Source organism: Coptis chinensis, chromosome 4, assembly GCF_015680905.1.
Source record: "Coptis chinensis isolate HL-2020 chromosome 4, ASM1568090v1, whole genome shotgun sequence".
NCBI classification, from domain to species: Eukaryota; Viridiplantae; Streptophyta; class Magnoliopsida; order Ranunculales; family Ranunculaceae; genus Coptis; species Coptis chinensis.
In genome coordinates, this window is record NC_141459.1 from 70,458,606 (window position 1) to 70,483,221 (window position 24,616).

At 38.9% G+C, this 24,616-nt stretch overlaps 3 protein-coding genes and 1 long non-coding RNA gene across 19 annotated transcripts in view; 3 read left to right on the plus strand and 1 right to left on the minus strand.

Moving 5' to 3' along the window:
* Nucleotides 1-4,502, plus strand: part of LOC147504610 (putative LRR receptor-like serine/threonine-protein kinase At1g53440) — a 36,104-nt gene extending 31,602 nt beyond the window's left edge. For 6 of the 8 annotated variants that reach the window (XM_086557411.1, XM_086557412.1, XM_086557414.1 and 3 more), the window contains 3 exons: nucleotides 55-277; nucleotides 3,315-3,465; nucleotides 3,907-4,502. In XM_086557411.1, the coding sequence (XP_086413537.1) occupies nucleotides 55-277; nucleotides 3,315-3,465; nucleotides 3,907-4,029 (497 nt within the window). In that variant the 3' untranslated portion in view covers nucleotides 4,030-4,502. The remainder of the gene's footprint in view (nucleotides 1-54; nucleotides 278-3,314; nucleotides 3,466-3,906) is intronic. The other 2 variants (XM_086557413.1, XM_086557418.1) reach the window with 1 other exon arrangement.
* Nucleotides 4,503-9,555: 5,053 nt separating this feature from the next.
* Nucleotides 9,556-23,924, minus strand: LOC147504611 (uncharacterized). Of its 9 annotated transcripts, none has more exons than XR_015193078.1 (11): nucleotides 23,816-23,903; nucleotides 23,335-23,461; nucleotides 23,161-23,206; nucleotides 15,543-15,653; nucleotides 14,390-14,452; nucleotides 14,161-14,267; nucleotides 13,454-13,525; nucleotides 13,017-13,107; nucleotides 10,988-11,178; nucleotides 10,687-10,771; nucleotides 9,556-9,870 (listed from the first exon to the last, which is right to left on the minus strand). It is a non-coding gene; the product is annotated as an uncharacterized LOC147504611 (long non-coding RNA). The 9 variants fall into 9 exon arrangements; XR_015193073.1 differs by having other exon boundaries at nucleotides 10,014-10,771; XR_015193074.1 differs by having other exon boundaries at nucleotides 9,556-10,771; nucleotides 11,000-11,178.
* LOC147504612 (uncharacterized) lies at nucleotides 16,381-17,905 on the plus strand. The gene is made up of 3 exons (XM_086557419.1): nucleotides 16,381-16,394; nucleotides 16,715-16,765; nucleotides 16,921-17,905. The coding sequence occupies exons 2-3, from the start codon at nucleotides 16,721-16,723 to the stop codon at nucleotides 17,503-17,505; spliced, it is 630 nt and encodes a 209-aa protein (XP_086413545.1). The 5' UTR covers nucleotides 16,381-16,394; nucleotides 16,715-16,720; the 3' UTR covers nucleotides 17,506-17,905.
* On the plus strand, nucleotides 20,257-22,703 carry LOC147504613 (uncharacterized). Its single transcript, XM_086603705.1, has 2 exons — nucleotides 20,257-22,113; nucleotides 22,342-22,703. The coding sequence occupies exon 1, from the start codon at nucleotides 20,257-20,259 to the stop codon at nucleotides 21,226-21,228; it is 972 nt and encodes a 323-aa protein (XP_086459831.1). The 3' UTR covers nucleotides 21,229-22,113; nucleotides 22,342-22,703.
* Nucleotides 23,925-24,616: the final 692 nt, after the last annotated feature.

Here is a 24,616-nt window from a genome sequence, read left to right on the forward strand (position 1 = left end):
TGACATTGTCATATTATTCTTTCTCTTCTAAGAATGGATGGTGCAATAATGCAGAATTGACGCTGGAACTTGGTTGGGCAACCAGATATAAAATCTGCGAGCAAATAGCAGATGGTTTGGTTTACCTCCATTCACAAGCGCAGATTATCCATAGGGATATCAAGACCAGCAATATCTTACTTGATAAAGATTTCAATGCAAAGATATCTGATTTTGGATTGGCCAAGTTTTTTAATGAAGAGCAAAACAATGTCTCAACCAAATTACGCGGAACACAGTAAGTCATCATTCTCTATTGAGACTTCAGTTTTCTCTCAATTATAGCCCACTAAAGAATGATTGTTTTTATAAAAAAAAAACATTTGTTCCAATCCCTGATGCAAGTCTGACTAATGTTGATTATGCCTGTTTATGAATACTAATATTCTTGTGGGGTATACATAAAATATTGCAAGCCGTACATGGAAATATATAGGTAATAAACGTGTGCAAAATGTGAAGACATTGCAATTCATTATGGAAATACATCTATGATTTTACACTGCCCTGCAGACGTGGTGATCTGTGATAAACAAGATTGGAGCCAAAAGCTGTAAGTGATTCTTGTGGAGATTGCTAGTGAAGTTGGCAGTATGATCTAAGAGAAGCTATAAAATGAACCAAATGAGTGCCGGAAGCAACCCACTCACGAACAAAATGATAGTCCAGCTCAATTTGCTTTTTTACGAACGTGAAAAACTAGATATACATGGTGCTGAGAACCATCAGCCTTGCGCTTAAACTTGAATTCCAATTTGCAGCCAACGTTGTTTTAGAAAAGGTTGCTGGCACAAGTGAACATATGTGATTGTTTAGTAAGTCACTGAACTCTTCTGTCACAGTTGCTCACCACTCAGGATGTTTACATCTCTGAGAGCAACAAGTGGGCGGGCTCAATGAGAACTCTGGATATCTGTGTGGCAGTTTAGCACTAGTTTTGAGTCTCGCGTGTCTAACATTTCACCATCGAGGCATCTAGAAAGTGAATCGCATTCCATGATTATGATATCTATCTAGTATGCCTTAGGGATGAGATAATGCACTGTCGTGTCTCTATGCTGGAAAGTACACAAAGTAGCAACCTGAAGGCGAGTACCAGAATGATGCGGACCAGCGGGATAAGTATTTGGAGAAGCAGAGGGAACCATACAACCAGTTTGTTAATATTCTAATAAAATGGAAAGATCATTTGTAGCCATTATAGGAATAGAGAGGATTCTCGAATAGACAAAACAGCTGTAGCCAAAGCACTAGGAGTTGTAAGAGGCAAAGCAATTTGTGAATTTTCTATAACAGAATGATGATCATCTTGAGCCATTAAAGGAGCAGATGGCGGGAATGAATGGGATCATTGATAGGTATGACCAGAAATGGGTCAGTATGCCTCTAGCTTGTAATATGGAGGGTGTAGTGCATTTAATAGGCCCACAACAGGTGTTGAAACTGACAACCACAAGAAGTATAAACTGATGAACACTGCAGGTGTTAGGAAAAAAGAAATGTCGACTCATCAAATCTAATTTTTCTAGTGATGTAGACCTTAATAGAAATTGGTTCAAGGCACTTGTATCGTCTTTGTTATGAACTGCAAAGTGAAAATGCACCCTCAACTGATCAAGTTGTCGTTTAAGCAACATAGTTTCCAAGGTGTGAATACATGTGTACAAAAATGTCCAAAACAGTGTAAGCTGGAGTATTGCACGAAGAGAAGAGAAAATGGAGATGACTACAAAAGAGTTGTAGGATGGTGTATATGAGATAAACCATTGTTGAGATGGCTTCAAGCAAAAGACGGAGAGGGGTGCTAGCAGTAACAAATGAGGAGAGTGTCATAACTGCATAACAGTAATGTGGCAATGGTTGAGTTCAGCAAGACGAATACCGTGATGAATACCCAATTGCATTCAAGGCTAGGAGACTGGAGTGTGAACGTCCTCTACCACCACCACTTTGAAAGAATTGGATTGAAGAAGCAAACCTGCTACTGAGAAATCAGAAATGTTTGGAAGTAAGTAAGGATAGACGTATACGATATAGGATATCTCGTGTAATGCGTGTAGTCAACAAATAAAGAGAACATAGTACCAGAAGTCAGAGCAGGAGAGAACAGGAGACATAAAAATCAGAAGGAATAACATGACAGGGAGCAGAGGGATTGATGGAATTAGTAATATTAATTATTTGGTAACTTAGTCTAATTAGTAACTGGTATTCCAGTAGGATTTATTTTAGTAGTTGGTTTCTAATTAGGATTCCTTGGAGCTCAAGGATTTAACTGTATAAATAGGACCTTTGGTCTCGAAAATTGGTTGGTTGATTTGTTAAGAATATAGTAATGATTTTCAGAATAAAAGTGTGTTGATTTTAGGTTTTACTAAAATCCCCTTTTTCCATCAAATTATGGTTAGAATTAGCCTTAATTTATCAATGGTGTGTTAATTAAAGTTGCTTCCGCCTTCAATTCTCACATCAGGGATAATGATGAGTGGAGGAGAATGCCAACTGAGTAGATTTGTTTAAGGTACAACCTAGGCACAAGGAGCTGAGGAATTGGACATAGACCATTATGGATAAGGCCACAGATTAGTAGGTCACCAGTACTAATGTCAAACGCAGACAATATGCACGGGGCAAAAAAAATACAAACACCATTATCCTAGCTTGGTAAACTTAATCACTAAAAAACCATTTTGTGCATAGATGGCATACAAACACATTCTTGGTGTTGATTGTACAAACCGGGAAGGATATATAGGTGACAAGTTTGCATAAGGGACATAGATACCCAATAAGACTTGGTCAAAGCTAGGATAGAGTCAGCATAATGTGAGTAGCCTCCATATCAAGATGCTACCTAGATTAATGTGGTCGAGAGTGTGCAAAGGGGTGACAAGAGAGTGAATACGTCAATGGAGAGAGAAATTGAAGCTGTGTTGGCGAGGAGGCAGTAACCGTTTGAGAAGAAATATTAGCAGCGGCAGCATAAAAAACAAATAAAAAATTAAATCAAACCGTAGGGCTAAAACCTAATGCTCTCATGTAAAATCTAGAGAAATGGATAATTTTATTCTTCCTAGTGTATATGTAAAATATTGCGAGAAAAGTATGGCAAAATATATGTATTAAACATGTGCAGAGTGAACCAACATTACAATGAAATTATCGAAGTGCAGCTTTGATTTTATAATGCCAATTCGTTTAATTTGACATTTTCAAACTGTGTGTCTTATGTAGTCCCCAAAGCTAATTTACCTGATAAACTTGTTTCTTTGCAGTGGGTATATGGCACCCGAATATGCTACTCGAGGCGTGCTGTCTGTAAAAACGGATGTTTACAGCTATGGAGTTGTCATCTTGGAAATTGTCACTGGGAAGAGCAATGCACTTTACAATTCAAGTCAAGAGAGTGAATTCCTTCTGGATGAGGTACTATATTCTCAACCTAAATCTTAAATATCAAACTAATTTAATACAAAACCAGATCATTTGCAGCAGGAAGGAGGGTTGTGAACACCCCTCCAATGAAGTACACCCCACATAAGCATGGGATAGTTGGTGCCTTCTAAATGCTCTAATGTCTGTTGATCTTTAGGAGACCTATAAAACAAATTGCTTGAGGAGGGTTTGAAACCTTCCTCCCTGGTTCTGGAAGAGTTGACACTTTTCTATTGTCCTTCAAGAACTGACCCACAATCATACCAGTGATGCCCCATAAGAAGCTCTCAGAACGCTTTGTGGATATAAACCTTCAAGTCCAAATTTCTTTGGTCAACTATCAGATTTGGTTCCACAAATGTGGCGTTTGAACACGTATTCCATAATTGTTAGGAACCACTAATGAAATTTTTTTATCTTGTCAAACCATAGGCCTATGTTTTACAGAGTGAAGGGAATATCTTGGATCTGATAGATGAAAGTGTTAAACACAACGCAGATTATTCTGTGAAAGAAGCAAGCACGGTACTGAAACTGGCGATGTTGTGTTTTTAACTTGTTCTCGCGACTCTCAGGCCAACCATGTCCCAAGTGTTAAGCGTTCTTAAAGGCGAAAAAATTATAGAAGAAATTTCTGCTGCCAAACAACTCATCCATACTAATGACTTGAAGCACTGCAAGAGCTGTGCTTGCACTCTATTCTGAAACACCTGGCACTTCCAGAGCTGGTACATAAAATGTATGACAGTTGCATCAACTTTCTTAGTTTAGTTATGGTTTAGTGAAGCATGGGACTTTCTAAACCAGTAGGTATAAGACACAGTAAAGTTAGCTCTTTTCGTTTTGTTGTTTTTTCAGCCATGAATATATTTGTATTAATCTGTTCAACTCGATACCATTTCTCTTGTGCACTGTGCGAACAGGGGAAGTGTTTGCGTGGAAAATGGGTCTAGACCATGAAACTTAAATTTCGGAAAAATTCGTGAAAGTTTTTTCCAGTTGCTATGGAAAGTTTGACCCACTTAAAATTTTCCTTTTTAGAGTGTGTTTGTTTCTGAAGCAAATGAGCTAGCAAATTGATTTATCAAAAGATTCCAGATTTTGCTTATTTGCTCACTAAGGAGAAATTCAATTAGCAGACACATTTATTTACCTTTACCTACCAATGTGGAGAATCAATTGCCAAGGGTTTGGCTAGAAAATCATATAGCCAACAAATCAGTAGCCGGGGACGGGAGAACAGTTTTTCTTTCAACTGCTATAAATTTTAGCTACTAGAATTTTTATACCCTGACATGCATGCAGATGATATACAATTGGGTCTCAAGTACAGGATTGTGGCTGGAGATCCCCACCATAAAATTGCGCTGAAAAAGCTTTCAAAGCCCGTACCTAATTCAGACATTTGTTGAATGGTTGAACGAAGTCTTCGCTTTCCAAAAGTTCTTAAAACCACATTATTTGTTGTAACCTGTTTTCTCTCTTCGCCTCTCCTCTTTTCTTTTTTCCTCCACTGTTCTCTTTATATCTCCTTTCATTCCCTCATGATCGGCCATCTGTCCCTCAATCTCTCGGTCTCTCTATCGCCACGTGTAAGGTTTTTGTAAATACTGTATGGTCTGCGGACCTATCCTGTGCCACGCATGTACCTTGCTTATTTGACTCCAGGCTCATCCAACCTTTAACTCACAGCATTCATCTACCAATCCCATGCCTTACGTGTCCTCCCCCCCCCTCTCACCAATATTTTGGTAGCCGCGGCCCTGTTAGGATGCTCCCTGTTTCATTTACTATCTTACTACCATGCCCATCTGTCCTTGATCTTCCGGCTGTCATAATTTAGGTCGCTACAATGCCCCCTCTCGAGTTCGCGAACCCAACACGTTTGCGGAGTCAAGAACCCACCTTTGCTCGCCTTTCTACTTGGCTTATGTTCCACGCTTGAGTATTCATCTTACATGTGTCCCATGCGTGCATGGTATGAGTCTCCTCGTTTCCTGTGCCGCCATGGCGCCATGTGTCTTGTTTTCCCTGGTTCAATTGTTGACCCCTCGGTTTCCGCCCCTTTGATTTTACCATTTTACCCCTCCCTCTCTTCAAATCCTGCTCGATTCCCCTCCCTCTCTCATTCACCTATCACTCTCCTCTTTATTTTGCTTCAGACGCCATTTTTGACCTCTCTCACTTCTCCTTCGCTATTTTCACCTTCTCTTTACTGCCAGCCCGTTTGCTTCTTGGTGCTTTACTTTCCCTTTCTTTCTCCTCTTAGTGTTCGCTCAAACGCTCGTTCTCACCATTGGATCAGTGCACCAGGTTGATTGTTTTTCTCCTTTTCTCTTACATTTCCTTTCATGTAACGGTTCATCTTCTTTTATTCTTCCCAGATGTTGGACTCCCAATCAGAGGATCCGACTTCTTCGCGATCTTACACGGTGGCGTCCCCTCCTCCGGTGGACTCCACCACGGCCCCCTCCACTACTGGGCGGCCATTTAAACTTCCACCGCCTCCCCCACGATCCCGTAGACCTAACTTAGAAGCAATTAGGGTTGGGTATGGAATACCATATGACGTCCTTATCGAGCACGTGCCCGACGTGACTCATTTTCCTCATTTAGTTCCCAACAGGTCGGGGTGTCTAGTGGCCACGGTCGATCAAATTGTATCGGGCTTGAGGTTCCCACTTTCTTTGTTAGATGTCGAAGTGTGCAACCATTTCAATATTCCCCCTTGTCAAAATAGTCCTTCGCGACATAATTTCTCACTATTACATAAGAAAGAGTACTAAGGACGTAAGCGTGGGATACCACTCCTTCTGTGTCCGTCTTGGCAAACAATCTTTTATTCTTTGAATCACCACCTCGGACAAGACCTGGCATCACTACCCCTTGTATGTCTCTGGTAACTTCTGTCCGCGGATATACCTCTCGGAGTGACTCTTAATCATCTCACCTTTCTGACTAGCGGTGAGTTCTGTTACATATATATTTCTCTTTTATATGTTTTATATGCCGCTGACTGACCCTTTATTCTGTCTTTGCACAGGTTGGAGAACTGACTCTAAGTCTCGCTTCTATGCAGGGATCACTTTCGTAGTCTTTGAACAAATTCGCAACCTGGGCCCAGCCCAAATTGAAATTCTCAGCATTGATCCCTCTCTTGGGACTCCCTTACTGACAAACCCAGCCTTACACACACTAGGCAAATACTCTGCTCCATTCTATCGCCCACCACCTCCCAAAGAAAGAAAGCCTCGGCCTTCACCTCCTCCACAGACAGGACCCCGGCCTTCCAAAAGAAAGTCCCATAGCCGTGGCTTTACCCGTAAAACTTCCAAGTCCCAGGCCCAAGCCCAAGCCCTTGCTGAGATAGTTCGAAAAGCTACCGTTGACCTTCCCTCTCAGTCCTGTAGATACACTCCCTCCTCCCTTCGCTCTATCTCTGATTGGGAAGATCAGAGATAGACACCCCTTGTACCGATTCTGCACCCCCACCCATGGATGTCACTAAGAAAAAACTGTTTGATAGTGACTCTGACGACGAGGTGACTGAAATTCCTACCAGCCAAGTTGTCTCTGCCCCAGCTGAGGTACCAGCCACTGTCGAAACTTCCTCTGATGAGCCTCCTTACAAGTGCAGCCGACTTTCCACATCCGCGGAGCCAATCGTGACCACTTCTCCTAGATCCTGGCCTCATCACCCCGGCAAAGAAACCGCTCCTTCCACTAAAGGGTCCGCTACCCCTGAAATATTCTGCCCCACCTTCAAGGTTCGCAGCCACCATGTCAACATTGCTGATTCTGCCATGGATAATCCCACCGTGGTCTCCGCTCTATTCTATGGCTCTCATCTCCCTCACGATCTTGTATATGCTGATAGTGGGACCTTTGAGTAGCATCGAACCTCTCTTTACACCAACTGGGAGAAGGTAAACACTTTATTCTACGTCTCTCCTACTGCTTGTCACTCCTTCATGTCCCCTTTATTTTAATTGCCAATTTGTTTCCAGATGAGTTTGGATATGTCGTACATGATCCGCGACCTCTTCTCATTGCTAAATACCATGGAAACCCTGGAGAAGGAGGTTGGTGGTCCCAGCAGACTGCGAGCCACCTGCGCCCGTCTCCAAACAGAACTGGATGCTGCGACCATGGCTAAACTCAGGGCTGAGGATGAACTCAAGAATGTTGAGACTACACACCAGCAGTTCATGGATGGAGTAAATGATCGTCTAACCAAGTAGCGCGAAACTCTCCTCCTCCAACATAAGGATGCTATGGACACCCTCGTCAGCTAGCATGCCGAAAGCACCAAGGCCCTCCTTCTGCAACATACAAAAGATATGGAACAGCTACAGCTAAGCTTCAAGGCACAAGCCGACAAATGGGTGATTAAAAAGCTCCGCGAGGAGCATGCCCGTCTTGCCAAGGAAGTTCGTCTCCTCCCAGAAAAACCTCTGCTTCCAGTAACTGAATCTCATGACGATGCACTATCTATTGGGCCCACACCACCTGAAGCTCACGAACATGTCGAGGACCCACTACTGATGACATGACGCTTGAACATGCTGCGATATCTATTGAATCTACTCCTCTTGCCGACACCTCGTGTCAAGATTTAGATTAGCTCACATGTTTGGCTACTCCTTTGAACTTGGAAAGTGTATTTAACTGTGTTCTCTTGGTTTTGTAACTTTATCTTATGCTTGTAGTACACGTTTGTTTATTTGTGGTATAATCGTTATGCTCCCCATTTTGGGTTTCTCTCCCATTGTTATAGGTAGTGCTTCTGTTGTGGCATCACATAATAACATATAGCCTAGGGCCCCGTTATTTGACCTTTGTTAGCTCTTGCACTCATGAATTGCTTCGCTAGAACGATTTCTAATAACACTATTCATCTACCCCACCCCCTCTGGTTGAACCAGTTGGGATAAGCTCTGGCAAGGGTTAGTGCCCCCGATTATCAGCCTGATATTCCCTTTCTCCTCGTGCGAGTATGGCGTTGTCTCCTGTCGTTCTTACTTTAATGTTCCCTCCGGTCCCCAGTTTCTAAGGCCTCTCTCTGCATCCCAACCTTCTTTGACTGGCAGCTCCACCTGCTGGGGACCCTTCTTTGTGCCCCTATGTATGACTCGTACCTCTGGTCCGCGAAGGGCTCCTCCCACTCCGCGGGATCTACTTAGGCCATGAAACCCGATGGGTCAACTCATAGTGCCCCCGGTTTGATTTGGACCTACCCCCTCTTTGATTAGTTTAGCAGCTTGCCAGGGCAACTCTCTTTACCCCCATGCATAAATTGCGACTCTCCTATGCAAAGGGCTCATCCCACTTCGCATGCTCTCTTGGGCCATGAAGCCCGATGGGGCAACTCATTCTGTCCTCAGTTTGATTCGAACCTCATGTCCGCGAATGGCTTATCCCCCCTGCTGCTCCTCTCTTTGATTAGTTTCGCCGCTTGCCGGGGTAATTCTCTTTGCCCCAATGCATAAATTGCGACACTCATCTGCGAAGGGCTCATCCCACTCCGCAGGCTCTCTTAGGCCCTGAAGTTTGTTGGGGCAACTCCTCTTGGCCCAAGTGTGATTCGAACCTCTCATCCGCAAATGGCTCATCTCCCCCGCTGTCTCAAGTTTTAATTTGGAAACATTTCATTACAGGTGAAATTCTCTTATCAAAAGTGTCATTGCATAACTACACCATAAAAGGCATTTACTAACAGTTATATCCGTTATTTATATTTTTACTAACGGTTATATCCGTTAGCTCTGGGGTGTCACTCTTACTTGGGCCAAATTTAGTAACGGATATAACTGTTACTGATTACTAAAATTCTTTATAACAGATAGCCAACTGTGGAGGGGCCGATTAAATTCGTCATTTCTAACTGATATATAATAGATGTGCTATTTACTAACTATTGTTTGTAACGGAAATATCCGTTAGTAAACTGTAGCTACTAAAAAAAAAAAATTATGGGTCAAATTTTTTCCACCCTGCAAATCTAATTCTTCCACATCTGACTATTCCATCTCACATAAATATCTACACAACAACTCAAGCAACAAATGAATAACAAGAAAAACCAATAACCAATTAAACTTTATTGAAATAAAACCACCAATCCATATCTCAATTTACATAGAAAGAAACAAAGCCTCCAATCCAAATCACAATTTACATTGAAACAAAAACAAAGTCTCACAATGAGTTTCCCTACTTCCTTCCTTGATTCATTTATACCATATACAGATAGTCATATATTGACAAACCTAACAAGCACATGATTCTCATTGTCAATTACTTGAACAACAATGTTTCCTAGCCATAGCACAGAAGCAAGCATAGCAAATGTACTCTCTTGATCATATTTACAAAGTCGAACAGTATCTAATGCCTCTTGATCAAATGAAGGAAACAAAAACCATAAGTTGTGTTGTCATTATTAATAACTAATAGCAAAAGAGCTATAAACCTAAGCATAAATATACGTAGTATTAGTGTGTACTTTACAAGTATAATGTTTAACTTTGAGTTACCACATAAGCAGATGAAATCATTCAGTCAAGTGGCCCAAGTTTCCGTAAGAATATTTTTTTCTTCCTTTAGTTGGAGTTTTTGCCAAATGGACCCATTGACTTGATCCTATAATCTTCACTTTGAAATTGAAGAAAAAACAACCAAAAAACAGTACTTGTAAACCGACCAAAAACAGTGCATATCCTTCAAAAATAATATTACTGCCTTGGTCAAGTATGTTGGGATTCAAGATTTAAAGGGTGGGCAGACCTGAATAACATAGAACACGAGGAATAAACTACCTTTTTAAGATAGAGCCTACAACAATGACCAAATGTGAGATGATGTCATTAACGATATCGACACGTCAAGCTTGCTGGCCAAGGGGTACATGTTTAATACATGCATGAGCTAATTATTCTTACTGAAGTGCAAGTGATGCAATTAAAACGAACGTAAGCCCAGTGTATTGTCCACATTGTTGTAATGTTGGTCTAAGACACAAGACAAATAAATAAGATACATTACTGCCACTACTTAAAAAATGGAAAACAATTCAAAGTCATTTGTATGTAAATCTGGATTTAAAGCCATAGAATGGTTGCAAGCATTTGTTAACAAACTTCAGTACTCAATAACATAAAATTCTATCCACTTCATAAGTAGCATAGTTAAAAGACAAATTTTAGAACCTACCTTAGTTTTGCATTGCATATTACAATTGCAAGGATCAAAAACAGAATTGAGGCAGCATAATGGAACAGGGCTACTCGTTGTGAGCCTAAAAAATATGGGGAAAAAATGAAACAAAATGACACTTGATTAGTACAAAATGTCAAGGCAAACAAGCAATGAAACTTAGAAGTAGTTACTCGCCTCATATAATCCAATGATAAAAACATAAAAACCATGCTATCTAACCATGATAAAAACATAAAACCATACTTATTATCCAAGTAATAAGTGTAATAATACGAATACGAATAAGAAAACTTACAGCAATGCGAACCTTCTTAATAAGAGACATGGGTTTCCTCTTCAAACCTCACTGAAACATACGATGAGCACGTGCAGTGAAAAGCTTAACCAATTCATCAGTACCCATATCCAAAAGCTGGTCCATATCCACTCCTCGGACTGCAAACTTCCTAACTGTTCTCCTCTTTGGTGTTGCTCCTACCTCAACCTCTGAAACAAAAATGAGACCTTGTAAACTAGGTTTCAGAAGCTGCAGAGATAAAAGAGAGGGTTGTGTTACTAGGGTTTTAAGTAAGTAGAATGTACACCGAAATCCAAAGATACTTAGGGGTTTGTTTTTTCGGTTTTTAGCGTTCAAAGGCGCTGAAAAGTAAGTTTCCAGCATTCAGTGGTTGTCCAGTTGTTTGTTTTTTAAGTTCACTTCAACATTCAACGAGACATTTGCTCTTCAGCGTTCCGCGGTCTCACACCTCCTGAATGCTGAAAACAAAATTGTTGAAGACTTCATTCCTCTCTTGCCCCTCATTAGCCGCTCTCCCTTCTCTCCATCACTCTCCTTTCTCTCCATTAGGTATCCCAGTGGAACATCAAAATAACCCTATTAAAGGTTTTTCCATCAGGTCAGTAATCTTGTTTACTATACAAATTTATTATTTCTTTCTTGATATTAGGGTTTGTGTTTGACAATGGTACATGAGTAGATACGTAGAATCATCTAGTGATATAGATAGTAGTAACGTGCTTTTGTTATGCCGCCATTTATATATAGGAGGAGCGTTTGGTTTCCCAATCTCGACCGACATTGTTGCTCGTCTTGCTAGTATTAGGACTGAAAACAAATGAGCATATTTTTGGAGTTTCTCAGTCTAATAGATTAGAAAAGTACTTAGAAAAGTATTAGGATTGAAAACAAATGAGCATATCTAATTTTCTCTGGTATACACTAAACACCTAAAAAACGACCTACTTCTAACATGATGGGTACATTTTTTAATCAATAAAAAAGAAGTGCAGAGAAAAGATAATTTGGAAATTGTATGCAATAAGCCTATCAGTCTAATCTTGTAAGAAATCAAATCTTCAATTAGCAAAATCAAACAAATAAATGACTCCTTAGTGTTATGCATGTTCACAAAGTAAACATTAAGATTAATGAGCAATATATTCTACTATTTATCTTGCTTGCGGAATTTTTCATAGATCTTCAACACCGAATGTGTTGGCAACTCCCTTGTGAATTGCATGCATTAATGCAGTAAGAGATATCATAGTCTGGATCGAAGTTTGATAAAAATGATGCTGTAATGTGCTTTTCTTATGCCATTATTAAGTTGACTTGTTTCTTGTTGTGTGCTTGTCATGTGTCTGTTACGCAATTGGTATTGTGTTGGAGTATGAAAAACTAATCTATGCATAAAGTAATTAAACTAGTTTCTCTTTAACAGTTTATGGTGTATGTGTAGAAGTATGAAACTTGAGTCCTAGTTGGTGTGGAGAAAAAGTTCGCGAGTGTTGATTCTGACTGAGTTATGTTAGAATAGATTGTGCTAGAGGGTTCACATCTTTAATTAATTGGAAGTATTTTTTTTCTATGCTATGTATGCTATGTGTTGATTAAATTTTCGTGGAATTATGTGGTTGAGTGACTTTAGGCATGGGTCTTCGGAAGGAGAAGTTAACTCCACGGGTTAAGAGAAAGAACAAGGCAACTCCGAATGTTGGTTGAGAAATCCGCTCCAACTCCTAGGATAAAGATCGATGATGCGTGGATAACTGGGGTAAAATTGTCCAAATAATTTATATTCAGCATTCAGAGCCAGGTCATTCTGAGAAAACAAATATATTTTTCAGAGTTCAGCAATCAGCATCCAGCATTCAGAGAGTGGGCCATTTAGTATTTAGCATTCAGCATTCAGAGGCTCAAAAAAACAAATGACCCCTTATTTTAAGAGTTTAATGCTCAAAGTATCATCATTATAGAATGAACTGTAGGTTCATTTCCTATTTCACAATTTCAACTAAAAACGTTTATTCTACCAAGTGCAAACCTTTCATCTTCCGATAAGAAGTCTTGGTGAAGAAGTTTCTTGAGCAATGCATCTTGAAATAAGGATATGGCATTTACATACTACTGCAAGTCTGCAATCAATGTCATAACATGCATTGGTATTAGTCTCATTAAGCTCCTACAACTAATCTTCGAAGAATCTCAGACAAGTTCTAATATATAAATTTTGGACTAGCTCCCAACCCCTGGTTAAAATTTTCCACATTCGAATAATCACATAAAGCTTATCTCTAATAACAATTAAAGTGTCATTTGACTCATTTCTATGAATTAAGATATTAAACCTCACTATTCTAGAACCATCAAAACGATCAGATGAATTGAGTTCAAGGGGGATAGATCAGATAAATTAGCCACTACCATGGATATGAAATTAATAACAGCAGTTTACACACTATGATGAAGGTACAGACAAACCTAATGATTCCCTCTTCAGCAATATAGACACCCTTCCCATGAACCAAGTCATCCCAAACAGTTCCTTCATACCTACAGCAGATGCCATCAAGAAAAGGTATTGGTATAAACCTTTTTCAATAAACAATAGGGGAAAAGGTTCACAATATAGGACACACATCAGTAGTAACTCAAATCAAGAGGAAACAATCAAAAGCAAACCAACGAAGAAAAAACAAGTAATTGCAAAATCATTAAACATCTCCACAAGCTTGTCTTTCAGATCCCGCAGTACTTCCATCTAACCTGATTGGTTCTAATCAAACAATGCTACTTAAACAAAGAAGTGTGACAAAACCTGCAACGGTAATTCCTAAAAGGTTACCATAAGTTGAAGTGCAAAAAAAGAGCATCGTCTTAAGAACGGATACATATAATGTATTAATGCACCATACCAGGGGTTACTTCGATTTTCAGAGTAGCTAGAGCCAACTTAATATTAGTTTTCTCCAAGGGTTTTCGAGCTTTATTAGATGTCAGTACATGTTTACTTAATATAAAACAAAATTACAAAGTGCCATACAACCTGTCCAAAGATTTTTAAGCTTTATAAGATGACAACGCCTTTGAATAAGTAAGGGGGCAGTACTGAACTACGAATTTCACAGGGAAAATGGTCATAATATTTTATAAAATAGGCAAAAGAGAAAAAGTCAGAGGGTACTCACTCTTGAATTGGGGTTGTTATTTGGGGGGCATGCTTATTAGCTTGATTAACAAGAACATGCTGACCATCTGTAGATTGAAAGCCCTTGCAAGTACATCTTCTTAGCACCTGACTCATCAGGCAAGTTCAAATTTAAGTAATACATGCATTGCTATCATTTATTTTCATAAATTGGCATCTTATTCATATGAGAAGAAAAAAAGAAAAAAAAATGTGAGTAAGAGACTCACCAATACAATGAGGTGTTGAAGAAAAAATAAATCAAGCATTGAAAGAAACTAGCTAAGTTACACCTGAAACAGTGAAAGAAACTAGCTAAGTTACATGCATTGCTAACAATAAAATGCAAATGCAAACTTTGGAATTAAAAATATAGAAACACATCATGAGTTCACATGTATGGAGAAAGAAAACCAGTGGCTAGAGAAAAACAAGACAAAAACCAGTGGAGTTTGCATAGCATTCAAGTGTAAACAATACAGAGGATTAAAGGACCAAAAGAGAAACATTGCCACAACAAAGCAATGTGGCCTTAAGTAGAAAATGTCAATTGAAATAACCATTTTCAATGTGGTCTTAGCTAGAACTGCTAATATGAAACACCATGCTAATGCAAAGCACATAGAAAAACTTTTCGTTAGAGTTAGGTCTTTGATCCGACAAGCGCATACACTCATTTCTGATTGGTCAAGACACTACCTATTTCTTTATGTCATTCCTTAGGCATAGTTAACATTAAACATATTTTCAAAATGAACATAGCAACCCAGTTTAAAATGCTAAAGTTTGAATCAGGCATAAGTGACCGTCGTTATGTATCTCATGCAAGAAATAACACCCCTCAGACATCATGATCAACTTAAATTTAGGGCCCAAGGAAGTGTCGTGCCTAAGGTAAAAATGTGACTACATGAGATGCTTTGACACATCAGCAAGAAAAAATAAATATTGTTTAATGTGGGGTATGAAACGCATGTAACAACACACATGATGACCAAGTTGACCAAATATCACTTTTGCAAGAGATCGATCAGCTAGCTGTAAGTGATCATTAATTATATGTTGGTGACAATTTTGTAGACTAGGAGTCTAGGAGTATATCTATATAATAAGCTAAGGTTTTTTTTAGCACTACTGGACAAAATTACAAACAAAGGACGGTCCAGATCTATTTTAGACAAATCTAACGGCTGTGCAAAACCCAACAATTTCTCTTCAGAAAAACCTCTTCCTTTCTTCTCCAACAGGCGTAAGTTTGACTGTGCTATCAGTTTTTTCTTAAGTACTCCTTTCTTCGTGAAGTGGAACTAGATTTGATTCTGTAATCCCTGTCCCGCTTAAGGTGGAATGCTTTAGATCTCGCTACATAAGTTTCACGCTTACCATTTCATTATTCTATTCGGAGGAGCTCACAAGCTCTGCTTTCCGACTTAACGCATCAACCACTAGATTCGTGCGTCCCAATAATCTCCAGTCCAATAGCTACTTCAGCGGCTGCAAAGAAGGCAGCAAAGAAGGCTTGATTACCAGCAAAGAAGGCATCAATTACGTGAGTCTATTTTTAGAATTGAATGTTTCAAGAGTAGAATTGAATGTTTTAGAAGCTGGGTATCATTCATGTAGTGTTACAACTGTTGGAATAAATAAAGGTCGTATTTATGTAAGCTGGGTATCATTCATATAGTGTCATTCATGTAGTGTTACAACTGTTGGAAGAAATAAAGGCCGTATTTATGTAGTGTTGCAACTGTATCATTCATGTAGTGTCAATAGAAGCTGGGTGGGTTGACAATCATTAGTGTTACAACTGTAATAATCAAGGAAGAAATAAAAAATAGAGGATCATATTGATCTATCAGTAAAGTTACTGAGATCTTCTGTTGCTGGAGATGCCTGCGTACTATTCACATTAGGGGCGACCAATTTCTTCCTAGGTTATTATTTTAAAATGGAACTGAACAGTAGATTTTCATGCTGCACTTTCACAATACGTCAAAAGATATTTCAATTATCCATCTACACTGTTCTTACCAAGAAGCAAGTTTTATAGATTGATGACCATGTGTAGTTCGGATTTTCGATGACAATTTAATATTGCCTATCATGAGAATCAGTCTATCAGTCTATTACAACATTGCTTGAACTTAATTTGATTTTTGTTCAGGAGGATATTCATTCATGAACTTCTCGAGTTTCACAGAAGTTGGTTAGAGCTCCCCTAAACCAATATTCCAGGTATAATATTTCACCCGCTTTTGTCCAGTTACATATCTATCATTATATTGATTATTTGTTATTTACGGGAATCGAAATGTCATTTGAATATTGTCTATCATGAAAATCAGTCTATTACAACATTGTTTGAACTTAATTTGATTTTTTGTTCAGGAGGATATTCATGAGCTTCTCTTGAGTTTCACAGAAGTTGGTTATAAATCCCCTAAGCCAATATTCCAGGTATAATATTTCACCCGCTTTTGTTCTCAGAACTCCCCTTATTAAACCATCATTTCAATTATTATACCATTTAACTTTCTGCATAATTTCCTTCCTAGGCAATCATGGTGAAAGAGCGAATTCAAGCTGTGCAAGAGCGAATTGCAACAGTATGAAATACTATTATATGTGATTTCACTTTGTGTCATAACCACTTTAATATCTATCACACACATATATTTGTCCAGTTACATATCTATCATTATATTGATTGTTTGTTATTTACGAGTACAACTATATCAACATATTAACGGGCGTATCTTAGGTCGCGACTTCATTACCACAAACTGGAGAAATGAAAGAGAGGGGAAAGGAGTCGTTAATTCACACAGTCAATTCCACAGCACAACATCCTGTTACGCCTCCCAATCCGATATATGTGCCTCCCCATCGAAGATATGCTACGCCCCCCAATTTAGTATATGTGTCTCCTAATCGAAGATCTACTCCTTCTCCATCTGATGTGCCTCATAATCGAAGATCTACTCCTTCTCCATCTGTTGTGCCTCATAATCGAAGATCTACTCCTTCTCCATCGGTTGTGCCTCATAATCTAAGATCTAATGCAGCTCCCAATAGACTATCTGTTGTGCCTCCTAATCGAAAATTTACTGCAGCTCCCAATAGGCTATCTGTTGTGCCTCCTAATCGAAGATCCACTGCAGTTCTCACTAGGCTATATGTTGTGCCTCCTAATCGAAGTTTTATTGCGGTTCCCAATATGGTATCTGTTGTGCCTCCCAGTCAAAGATCTATTGCACCTCCTAATCGGAGATCTGTTGCACAACGTCTTCGAAGAGAAAGAGAAATGCAAGTGCCTCTAAATCACGATCAAATGACTATAGCATAACAAAATCGGAGACAGAGAGAAAAAGATGTTATGTCTGATTACATAGCAGATTCCTTTAAAAAGACGAGGTCAATGTACGAAGTTGGGTCCTCTTCATCAATGTATGATATCTTTTACAGAGAAAACCAGCCTCCAGTCACAAAAGATGTAACAATGCAAAGTTGTGAGGATAACACTATGTAAGTTAAGCGCTTAAATTCTCACTCTTATGTTAGGTTTCAACATATCGTAAAACGTGATATATCATAGGTCTATTTTTGCAGTGATCATGATATGACTAGATTTGACGAAAATGAAGAAGAAATTCTTAATTCTCATAGAGGTCATGCGCTTCCAGTTCCAAATCACCGTCACTTTTTGAGAAAGATGGATGTTCTTTGTCCATTTTGTTCGGCCCTTGATTGGAAAGATGAACAGTTATCGAAATCAAGGCGCAACCGACCTTTATTTGGAACTTGTTGTTTTATAAGGAAAAGTTAAGCTACCGCTTCTTTTCTCCATCGCCTCCGGTACTTAAATATTTATTGAAGGATCTAATAAACGTGCAAGATTATTCCGTGAGCAGATTCGCAATACAATGTGTGTAATGCCTTTACCGTCTTTGGTTGCAAATTTAACGATCGCGGGTGTTACATGGGCGTGGTCCAACCTCATTCATCGTCCATGGGGAGTTACGGCACCAAATCGGTTCATTGTTGCCTGATCCGGGGATGGAACCTAAGTTTTCGCAACTTTATATTTATGATCCCCTAGCTGCTTTGGATCACCGCCACAATCGCAACCGAATTTGTCAAGGGAAGTGTTGAAAACTATACAAGAAACTCTTCTGCAGACCCACAAGTTTTGTGATATCTATAAGCAAGCATTTGAGGTTTTAACTGAAAATGCTTATGAGAATAACAATGTTCCGGTCCATCTACACTATGATCTGCGTTCGGATAGACGAAGGTACAATCTTCCGACAACTGATGAGATCGCAGTGATATTGTCTGGAGATGGGAGTAAGGTTGATGCCATGCGTGCTATTGTGCCGGCTTGAGGAGGAGGGCATGAGTTGGAATGGATAAGCAAATGTCATCCCGCTTTATTTGCCTTTGCATTATGTTCTTCGTTTCCTTATGGGGATTTGGGTTGGTCACCGATTTAAAGTTGTGGGACGCCAAGAGAAATGCTCCAAGCAATGCAAGACTCACCCAATTATTGTATTTATTTACCGTTTTGTTTGAGCGACCCACGAGTACTCATCTATCTTTTGGGGTGTAAATTGTTGCATGAATTTTTGGTTGATGCTTGGGCTGCATATGAACAGAACCGTCTGCGATATATTAGACTAAATCAAGACACCATCCGTTCGGATGTGTACAAGTGCTTGACAGATGTTGCACTTGAGGGATTAAGTCCTGATCAAATTGGCCAACGGTTTATTTTGCCTTCCTCGCATGTTGGAAGTCCAAGGCACATGTACGAGATTTTTCAGGATTCAATGGCTATCACCCGGCACTATAAGCACCCAGATATTTTTCTTACGGTGACTGCAAACCCTAATTGGCAGGAAATTAAAGATGCGCTCAAGGAACACCAAACTTCAACACTTGGGCCTGAAATAGTTGCACGGGTATTCGAGCTGAAACGAAAAGCAATTATGAAAGAAATCTTGAAGAATGATATCTTCGGTTGGGTGGTTGCATATGTTTATACCATTGAATTTCAGAAGCGCGGTCTTCCACACATGCATTGCCTTTTATTTTTCGTGCATGATGACAAGATTCGAAACAGTGAGCAAGTGGATAAATTTGTATGTGCTGAATTCCCAGACCCCGACACCCACCCTGCATTGTTTGAAACAGTGAAGAAGTGCATGGTTCATGGCCCCTGTGGTGATCGAGATCCGAGTGCTTCATGTATGGAAAATAGTCGATGCACCAAAGGCTATCCAAAAGAGTTTGTGGAGGAAACAATTATGGATAAAAAAGGGTACTCCATTTACCGAAGGCGTGACACTGGCAAGAAATATTTTGTGAAGAGGAAGAATAAAATGGTTAAAGTTGATAATGGAGATGTTGTTCCCTATAATGCATATCTGTCTGAAATGTTTGACTACCATATCAATGTTGAAGTTTGTGCATCGTGTCAAGCTGTTAAATATATTAACAAGTACATCTACATCTACAAAGGCTATGACAAAGCAACAGTGGTGGCAGCAGGAACAAATGATGAGATTCAGCAATATATCGATGCAAGGTACATTGGACCAACAGAAGCTGCATGGCATCTATTTCAGAATCCAATGCATAAAGAGTTTCCAAGTGTCCAACGATTGGCGCTTCATTTGGAAGGTATGCATAGGGTTGTTTTCAATAGCAAAGATCCTATGGATGCAATTCTTGCCCGAGCCAGAGACCAAACTTCAACACTGACAGCTTTCTTTAAACGTTGTGATGAAGATCCAGATGCACGAGCATATACCTATCAAGAATTTCCATGACACTATGTTTTCCACAAAGACTTTCAAGAGTGGACTCCTAGGACTCAGGGACCTTCCATTGGTAGGATGTATTTTGCAAGCCCTAATCTTTGGGGAGATGTTTTATCTACGCTTTGCTACTTATCGTTGTAAAAGGGCCTACCTCCTTTGCATATCTTTATAAAGTTGGTGATACGCGGTACAACACATACAAAGAAGCATGTATTGCCCGTGGGCTGTTGGAAGTCGATGATGAGTGGATACAATGCCTAGAAAGAGGCGCGATAATGAAAACCGGATATCAACTGCGGAGGTTATTTTGTGTAATTCTTTTAGAGTGTCATCCGTTACGACCAGATCTACTTTGGAGCAAATTTGCATCGAGTATATGTGGTGATCTTGGACACTGGCTTCGAACAAAACATGGCATCCCAGATCCAACTGATGAGCAAATAACAGATTACGGCTTATATTTGGTGGAACAAATCCTTTTAGAATCTGGGAAGACATTGGAAGATTTCCCACCCATGCCAAAGCAAAAGGAGGATTGGAGCAAAATTGTTGGCAATAGGCTCATTTGGAAGCAACGCCAACTTCAGCATGAAGGCATAGGAGAAGAGGCTGCAGTTGATGTGAGTCGTCTTAATGACGAACAACTTCATGCTTACACTGTTGTGACTGATTCAGTATATGGTGACAGGGGCAAACTTTTCTTTTTGAATGGAGCAGCTGGTACAGGGAAAACTTTTTTGTATAATACAATTGCAAAGGCCTGCTGCAGCATGGGCCTTATTGTTATCATGGTGGCATCATCGGGAATTGCATCTTTGTTATTGTCTGGTGGACGCACTGCTCATTCTACATTGAAGATTCCAATTGATGTGATAGATACCACTTTTTGCGGCTTTGCTAAACATTCAGACCTTGCTGACCTATTTAAAGAAACAAAACTAATTGTTTGGGACGAGGTGCCCATGCAATATAGATACTGTGTTAAGGCTGTGGATAGAACACTTCAAGATATTTGCGGAAACAAGAAGATATTTGGTGGTATCACTACAGTTCTTGGTGGTGATTTTCGGCAAACACTACCTGTTATACCGTTAGGCCAGAGAGAGCAATTTGTTGGTGCATCACTACGGCGCTCTTTCCTTTGGAGTTATTTAGAAGTTTTGCACTTGGTACAAAACATGCGGCTTGAAATGGCGGAGTCCGAGAATGTCGAATTCGCCGATTTTTTGTTGGAGGTGTGCTATTAATGCCTTCTAATTAGAATGTTTTTTCTCTATTAGTTCCATATATAAACGAACTATTTTAGAAACTAATGAATTCATTTTTTGCTTTGATTCATTTAGATTGGTTCGAATCCCAAAGAATGCGTACAATTGCCAAATGGAATCCGCAAGTGTACCAATATCCAAGAACTCATATTCTCTATCTATCCCCAATTGGATGTTATGGACACACCGTCTCTAACTTTCTTAACTGATCGTACTATTCTTGCTGCCCGTAATGATGATGTGAGTGCAATTAATGAGGTTGCACTGAATTTGTTCCCTGGTGAAGCGCTCGAGTATTTGGCTACAAATAAAATTATCGAAGATGATATTGATAATCCAAGTGGGGCTCACTATCCCACCGAGTTTCTCAACTCCCTCGACCCTTCTAGCTTACCACCTTTCAATCTCAAGTTAAAACCTGGATGCCTTATAATTTTGCTCAGGAACATAGCACCTAAAGATGGCCTTTGCAATGGGACACGACTTATGGTGCTTCAATGTGCGAGTAAAGTCCTTCAAGACAAAATTTTGACTGGAGAGAAAGTTGGAAATCCGGTACTCATCCCAAGAATATCTCTGGCTCCCTCAAATTCAGAGTTGCCTTTCAAACTATCAAGGCGACAATTCCCTGTTCGACTAGCTTATGCCATGACAATTAATAAGTCGCAAGGTCAGTCGGTGAAATATGTTGGCATTGATTTGAGGACACCGGTTTTCAGTCATGGGCAACTCTATGTGGCCATGTCCAGATGTACTTCTTCAAAAAGAATATCCGTTTTTCTTCCACCTAATGCAAGAAATTGTACCACAAATGTCGTATACTCAGAAGTTCTTCTCTAAGAACATCGATACCAATGAGAAAAGGTGAGTGAGAAATTAAAGAATGTTACTTTTATTAGTTTAGAAATTAAAGAATATGTTGTATCCATATATATACTATGTAAGTTTTATGATTTTTTTTTTTTTTTATGATGATAGTGGATACTTAAAAATAAGAATAGAGATTATTTTATTTTGAGAACCATCTTTTTGTAAGCAATATGCTAAATGTATCAAGTCTAAAAAAATCATATGTATGTGGTTTGTTTGCAGGTACAAAGTTAAATTGCCATAATTTTTCAGCGACATGATTGTAGTTTTTGCTCCATGGCGCATTTATCCATATGGTAGCAGAATGGTGTGAACAGTATGCATAGATGGGAGAATGAGAGAAATGAGGAACTCGATCAGTGAGCGTGGAGTATTTATTTTATTTTATTTTTCCCTTTTGTTACTATAATTAGTCATAGGTGAAAAATTATGCAAAGTCTTCTTTAATGTTTAATGAGTTGTCTTTTAGTTTTAGAAGTAATTTGTGTTATGTATAAATATGAAGTTATATATTTTGGTATGGTTGATCTATGAGAATTGTATTGTTTGATTTTCAGGTTATGACATGATTTAGGTTTTTGAAATGTTGAAAATACAAAGGAAACTCTGCTGGATTTTTTTATTTTTTTAACAAAAAAATGATGATGCTTTTAATTGAAGACTCTCTCCCTTTATTTTCATCATTTTCATTTTGATATGTATTGAATTAATGAATGTATAAGGGTATGTGTAATGAGTTGGTTTGTGAGAAATGAAATGCATAGAATTGCAATAATTAAACTCACTTGAGTATGCGTATGAAATAATTATAAAGTATAAAACTGTTGGAAATGGTTATATCATCGATCCAATGCTACCATAGAGATGGTCTCTCTTGGAGTGTTGTTCAAAAGTAATGTGTCTAGAGTGCCGACTGGCACGGGCATTCACTAGTAACAACAACAATATAGACCGAGTGATCAAACCCATTGAAGTTTATAGCAACAACAAAACATATTGAAATAACAAAAAAAATAATAGAAAAACTTATTTTAGATATACCTGATCATCAGGAGTAGTGTTGGGGATTAATAAGATCAATAGCAACCTACAAAAAAGAACAGAGTATGAATTCATGTATTAATATTCAATGATTCTCAAAAATAATTTCCACGAAAAAATGAAAAATCGACCAATATTTTTGCTGTCCTATATTTTATCCCAAACAATTGAAACCTTGGAAAAATTCAAAGGGCCCATTTAGAGAAGACCGCCCAGTTCACTTCACTTCACTTCCAATGGTAATTGAAAGCTTGTCTCTTTTTATCAATGGACGAAGGACGACTCTTCACAGAGCAAACACCTACAACAAAGAGTTAAGAATCATCACAACCTTCTTGTACCGGGAGTCCCAACAGCTCAAGTGTTCGGGGTTTGGTGTAAATATAAACTAAGCTTTTTTGTTAATGAAAACTAAGCTAGACTAAACATGTGTTCTTTATTAGCTTGTTTCCTTTGCTTTTGTAACCAAAACAGGTTCATGAAGCGATTGAGGACCTTACCAAATAAACAAGTTTACAAACAACCAACAGATTTGACACACACAGAGAGAGAGAGAGAGGTATCAACAAAAAATCAAGCTTTTTTAATCGAGAATATAAAAGTGAGATTGTGAGAGGAAATCGAAATCAAAATCAAAGTAAAGAGAGTGTCTCACCTCACTAACCAAAAAGAGAAATTGGAGAAAATAACGAAGAGAAACCCAATAACTTTTCAGAAGCTAGGCTTCTTTTAGAGGTTTTTTTTTTTTTTTTTTTTTTTTTTTTCCATAAGAAAAAATAGATGAAATTAAGGGGCTATTTGTTTTTTTGTTTTTTTGGGTTAGGGTCTTATAAGACCATGTGTTATAAGAGGGTCTTATAAGATGGTCTTATAAGATGGTCTTATAAAGTGGTTTGTTTTTCATTTTAAGTTCCTCTTATAAGCATTTGTAAAAATAGAAAAAACAAATACATGACATCTTATAGATGGTTATTTGACAAATATAACCTGGCTTTACATTATATTTAACTTGAATAGATTAATTTGAAACAAACGGCAAGCGTATAGTTTGATTTTCGGTTTCAAATCAATTTTGATAATTAGAATATCGATTTTAGGAAACTATCTTAATTGGCGGTGGTGGTGGTAGTGGTCTTAATAGCACGGTGGTGGTGGTAGTGGAGGTGATGATTTTGGTCTTAATAGCACGGTGGTGGTGGTAGTAGTAGAAGTGGTGGATGTTTTAATAGCACGGTGGTGGTGGTGGTAGTAGTAGTGGAGGTGATGATATTGGTCTTAATAGCACGGTGATAGTGATGGTGGTGGTGGTGGTAGTAGAAGTGGTGGTGGTTGTAATAGCACGGTGGTGGTGGTGGTGATAGTCTTAATAGTACGGTAGTAGTAGTGGTGGAGGTGATGATGTTGGTGGTAGTGGTGGTGGTGATGGTGGTGGTGGTGGTGGTGGTAGCTAGGATAA

What these genes read in the sequence shown, in the direction of transcription:
- LOC147504612 (XM_086557419.1), top strand. Translation starts at nt 16,721, where the DNA reads ATGGTGAAAGAGCGAATTCAAGCTGTGCAAGAGCGAATTGCAACA. An exon ending in TGCAAGAGCGAATTGCAACA is followed by an intron (nt 16,766 to 16,920) that starts GTATGAAATACT and finishes GGCGTATCTTAG; the next exon opens with GTCGCGACTTCATTACCACA.
- LOC147504613 (XM_086603705.1), top strand. Translation starts at nt 20,257, where the DNA reads ATGAAAACCGGATATCAACTGCGGAGGTTATTTTGTGTAATTCTTTTA.